The following is a 6,017-nucleotide window of genomic DNA, read 5'->3' on the forward strand; positions in this document are numbered from 1 at the left end:
ACATCTTTTCTTTATTTGTGTGTGAGGAATGTTTCCTGAAACTTTGGCTGTACCTTTTTATAACACCCTTTATATGCATGACACTTGGATTTTCGTACAATGCTGTAGACATCTGAATGCATCTTAGGCCACCGACCCCTCTCTCCTGCAGATGCATTACTTCCATATGCCATTGAATAAAAATGTTTCGAATATGTATCATACAGTACATGTGCCTCATTGTGTGCTATCCTCTGCAGAAAACCTCATTTCAATATCTTGAATCATTTATGAAACACGTCGATTGTTATGATCACTATTCACGATGCTCAAGGTCATGAATGAGCACATTGCACATGACCGTTCTTCTGATATAAAATTCAATAACTTGAGAACAAAATGAGATATCCTTCTGCTCTCAGTTTTAAATCAAATTTTGAACTCTGAAAAATGTCGTGCATTGTGTTACTTAATTTCATGCAGCACAGTAAGTATGATGCATAATGAAAAGAAATTCAATTCTTTATCTACTGAAGATACAAGATTGTGAGGTGTGCAAAAAGTAAATTTTTCATGTAATAATTTTCGAAAAATTGGATGATAAGTATTTCATATTGGCCGAGACACCATCTCTCAACACAGGCACAAGCATTTGCCAAGCAGTACAGCCATAATAAAAGCAGCCTCAGTACAGAATGCAAAGAGCTCGTCTATAGCAGCAAAATGGATAAGTGACTTTCAATGGTGCAGGCAACTTATGAGACTTACTCCCATCGTTGTGCATTTTTCTCAGCCTTGGTAGTGATCTCTGCTAATGTGGTAGTTGTTTCTCCTATGTAAATTTGCATGTTCAGAGAAATCTTGGATGAATCATACATTGTACATTCTGATTTCAGAATTTATTGCTGCATCATCATCTCTTCATCTGTGATTTAAAGAAGCTTCTGAAAATAACACTGTACACATCAGGAAGTGTAGTATACAATCACTGTGACTACCATAATACCGAGTTCACACAAAAGGTTAAACAACTTAATCAACTTGGAAACCTCCACTAGTCACTCTTTGATTCTGTAATTTAACAAGTGTGTATTTATTTGTACAATAAATATTGCATCAAAATTTCTTAAGATTGTGTTGATAGGGGTGTCTGTTGTACTTGATTAAATGAAGGTTTCTACAGAAGTTCTGAGACATACAAAAATAAAAGCACAGAGACCGTTTTCATCATTGTATTTTCTCAAAGTCCTTGACATGAAAATCTGAGCACTTTCCCATTCTAGTAAATCATTTTTAGTCCTTGTAAATCAGTTTTGGAAACAATTTCCACTTAGTTTCTTCTAGTGTTGTAAGCTTACTTTCCTAGACGTTAAGTGATATTCAGGATTGTTGAACTACTACTTCAGTATATGGAACAGGGCATGATCACATTTGACCAAGTTAATAATATATGTATGATAACTTGGAAATATTACTTTTGTGGACTCCACAAACTGAATGGTGAGTTTGACTTTGTGTTCATTGCCATGTCGCAGGGAAACTTAGATCTGATATGTCATGTAAGCCCAGAGATGTTAAATAGGAATCAAATCTAATTTTATGGGCATTCGAGATGTTGATAAATTAACGTTTTGGTATTCTAACCATTCCTGTAGAAAACATATTTAGCTACCAGATCCATTGTTCCAAAGATATACTATCCTCTTTGAAAAAAGTGAAACATTATCAGGTCCATTCAGTCTGTGAGATAATAGTAACTGTGTGTTCCTGTTCTGGCACCAGAGCTCCAAATTCTGGACAGTAACACAAGTTTGATACCATTTAACTGCTGCCTCTGGCCTACTGTATTGGATGATGGATCTTAAGACTATAGAAGCATGCTTCTATGATTGACCCAAGAGTACAATGAAACCAATGATTTGTCAGACTACCAGACCATCTTTCAGTTATCAGCTGTACAGTAGACATGCTCTTTGCAATAGGTGACTCAGTTAATTTGCAACAGACCTGTACAAATGTGTGGTGCATGGTCACTGAAAATATGTTGTAATGTTGGACACTATTGTACTGGATTGTCAGCTGCACCACACTGCTGCTGCATTTTTCGAACATGGCGATTGTTGCAACGTCTGCGACTCACTGTCCTACACAATTGTGCTGATGGTTGTTTTCCCATGCTGATACCAGTTCCATAACATTTTGGTTATTACAGACCTCAAACACAATATAAGTGCAGGTTTTTGAAAGTGTGGGGTGCCAGCCATGTTGACTCACACACTGCATTTTGTCAAACAACAGTTTGCCCTTTTCTGTTCTGTGTCTACTGACTGACAAGTCCTGTTGCAATATTTTTCGTGGTTGTGTGGTAATAAGTCCCAAACATCATTTACAATATTATCAGGTTTACATGTTTGAGGTACTTTCTTAATTCAGAGATTATTATTTATTTGTGTTCCAATTATTTTTCCAGCCTGTTCTTTTGTACATTAAAAAATTCATGTGTTTGTCGGTAAATTTAATATGTCTATTAGTCAAATTTAGTTTTAATCCCACATAGTGGACCACCACAAAGAATTTTATGCAGTTAGTTATCTGAGGTGGGTTGTTCAAACCATTGTTCTAGTACTGTATTTTATAATTCATTCAAATAATGTCTTAATGCATTGTATCATAGTAATGTTATTGGCGGAAGTATCAAGCTGTCTGCTATGTCAAGTGCTCCTTAGCCATTATCAAGTGGTAACTGACTGCTCTGTAATTGTTGTCCTTGTCTATACATAGTCATGGTACTGACCATGACATCACTGGTGCTTGTTCATTGCCAAATAAATCAGTATTTTTATCTATCGCCTGTTGCACCCATTTTAAATTCAAGAATAGGAAGGAAGACATTGAAGCTACTCAAGGAGTGATCACTGGAAGCCAGTGCTATCAAGAACCTTCTCCTGAAGGCCAACTACATTACATGGCTTGCCAAAGGTGCACCAGAAGAAGATACACCTACAGCCTATCATGAACATAAATGGATCGACAACATAAAAATTGGCAAACCTTTTTGCCGGACTACTTACTCCACATGTAGGCCACTGCATGCATCACTTAAAGTATGCAGACATTTTTTTCAGGCAAATTAAGTGTCTGCATCTTGGAAGGCTATGATATTATTTTCAACTTTGATCTGGTCTCATTATTCGTGTATGTTTCCAGTAAATGCCAGGATATCTGTTCTCCCAGTTCTTTTATGGCATGGTGGGGGATCTGTTTGAGCACACCCTCTCTTCATCTAATTTTTAGTATGGCACAGAGTATTTTGAGCAGATGAGCAGTATTGAGATGGGGAGGCTGTTAGCTCCAGCCATAGCTAACCTGTTCTTGGAGAACTTATCTTGTACGTAGAAGATATCACCTTGGACTCAGCTCCCACAAAGCTGAGTTGTTTTTACTGCTATCTCAGTGACACATTTGTTGTGTAGCCGCATGTTTGTGAATAACTGGAAGGCTTCTTGGAACACCTCAGTAGCTTCATGAACACATTAATTTCATGCTGGATGTTGAAAAAGATGGAAAATTACTTTTCCTCGATGTCTTTATCTGCCAAAAACCCAATGGGCATCACAGCCATGATGATGTATACAGAAAACCCATTCATTTGACATCTATCTGTAAGTTTTCAGCTGTAGCTACCCTTCTCAAAAGTGCACTGTTCTGATGGTCTTGGTTCAAGTGGAAGGTGTCTCTGGTGTTGAAAATTTACCACAAGAACTGAACCACCTATCAAAAATCTCCCATGAGAGTGCCAAAAAAATAAACAAATATTGCAAGCAGTTTGAAGAGGTACCCACAAGCAGAACATACTGAGTATCAGAGTAAATTTTTATACCTAGTTTTATACTAAAATACTTAAAATGTTTATAATGTATTTGACCAGAAGTTGCATTTTTACCATTATGTGGTTTATTAATTGGGGAAATTATTTGGCAACCAAGCAGATAAAATAGTCAATCTTCAGGTCTCCAGCTAGAATGCACCAACTCATGAGGCATGTGAAAGATAATGGGAGCTTCAAAGCTTTCAGTGTTTATGAAATACATTATGATTCAGATAGTGTTATGTGAGGCATATCGTGATTATAGGTCAACATTGGATTGAACACAAGAGTTGTCTGCAGCTATGCTATCCAAAGAAATCGAAGACAGCTGAACATGCATTGGAAAACGGGCATCAGATTGCATCTATCATCACAGGGACAAGCATTTTCTGGGATAGTTTAATAAAAGAAGATACAGAGATCAAAATTTCTGTAACATCCTCAATAAAGATGGTTATTTGCAACTCTGTACAGTGTGGAATCCAGTAATTCCAAGCTTAAAATGGTCACATCAGACATGGCGTGAAAACATTGCCTTATAGGGCAATGCACTGAGCATCTGTGACACCACAGCCAGAGTACAAAGGCTGTATAAGGACAAGGCTAGCAACCACACTGCCTCTATTCTCACTTGACAATTGCCAAGGAGCACTCGGCCCAAATCTTGTGGAGATATAACCACTTGACGTGGCTAAAAGGTCGATAAAATGTTATCCACCCAGTCTTCAGTACAATGCCTGGTGCAGAAGCTTTTCATTTACTTTCTCCTTGTTTTATTATAGGCTTCGCCCTGAAGATGTTGGCTATGATATCCAACAAGGCAGTGGCATAGGAGGAAGCAGTATTAAATCACTAAGCTCAACACAGAGTGATACAGAGGGTGACCCTTTAGTAAGTATACTGATAAAATAAGCTGTGTGTTGTATAGTGTGAGTAAAGTCAGATCTAACGCAAAATATTTTCTGTTTTAGTTAAACATGTTGATGAGACTACAAGAAGCTGCGAACTACTCAAGTCCTCATAGCAATGACTCAGATTCGGGCAGTGGCATTTGTACAGATGAGAAAGAAATCCCTCATGTTGAATCAACACTCTAGACCTGTAATTTGGTCTGTGTCCAAACTAGTATTATGTTGGCACTTTCCTCCACCCAAATAGTGCTTCCATTTTAATGTTGTACAGATGTTTTATTATGGACAATAGTGCTATGTACTCTTCTCATTTTTAAATAATATTGTGTACAGTCACTTTTCTTTTATGTAAAAATTTATTTTAAGTTGAGATACTATACATATAAATAAAGAATCTGTAAATTATTGAAGAAGGTTGAGTGAATGACACAAAATTTTGAGAAAACTGGCATCCTGTTGTTTTCAACATGGCCATATTGTTCACTGAATAGTGCTTGCTCAGAAAACAAAAATGAGACTTTAAAAAATGCAAAAGGAGTTCAGTAGTAAACAAAGATATGATTGTTATTATTTTATAATTTAAGGTTAATAAATTTTTATACCTAGTTTTATACTAAAATGCTAAAAATGTTTATAATGTATTTGACCAGAAATTGGTGGTATGTTGTTCCATTACTGAACTGGCGATGTAGGTTTTTGTAATGCAAACATCCAGCCATAGTATTAATGTACAGCATTTCCATTTAATGAAAGAAATCATCACTAAAGTCACATTTGATGTATAATTTCTGCAATCATTTCAATGACTGCCTTTTCATCACTGTTTAGTTGTTAAGCTTCCATATAGCAAATAGTTAACACAAAAAGCTAGTCATCTTTTGTTCCCATTCATCAGATTATTATTGTTTTGTTAAAGGTTTCAGATTTAATATTTCTTTTTCCAGTTACAGATATTTTTATAATTGCTCACTTTTATTAAGTTAGCAATTTTTGCTCAAAAATGTATGAACAAGGTGCCACATTTTCAACGCAGTTCAATTCTAAACCATTGTCTGTATTCCTACTGTTTTAATATTCAGTAACACGGAGTACCGTGTTTAATAAATTCATTTGCAATATAAGAGAAATCTTGTAAGCTCTGTAAGTAAATGACACTGTATCCTCTAACAATTCCTTTTGTGTAGAAATTTTAGTATGAAAACACCTTTGTGAGCTGTGAACTAGCAATGACTAGCAGACTACGGACATTTTGTACTTCA

The 6,017-nt window shown here is 36.1% G+C and overlaps 1 protein-coding gene across 1 annotated transcript in view; it reads left to right on the forward strand.

Moving 5' to 3' along the window:
* The window catches only part of LOC124554821 (protein sickie), a 1,236,186-nt gene extending 1,230,660 nt beyond the window's left edge, over positions 1–5,526 (forward strand). Inside the window, exons 35-36 of the mRNA XM_047128484.1 lie at positions 4,630–4,738; positions 4,819–5,526. Of these exons, the coding sequence (XP_046984440.1) occupies positions 4,630–4,738; positions 4,819–4,944 (235 nt within the window). The 3' untranslated portion in view covers positions 4,945–5,526. The remainder of the gene's footprint in view (positions 1–4,629; positions 4,739–4,818) is intronic.
* The last annotated feature ends 491 nt before the right edge of the window (positions 5,527–6,017 follow it).

Source organism: Schistocerca americana, chromosome X, assembly GCF_021461395.2.
Source record: "Schistocerca americana isolate TAMUIC-IGC-003095 chromosome X, iqSchAmer2.1, whole genome shotgun sequence".
Classification (NCBI taxonomy): Eukaryota; Metazoa; Arthropoda; class Insecta; order Orthoptera; family Acrididae; genus Schistocerca; species Schistocerca americana.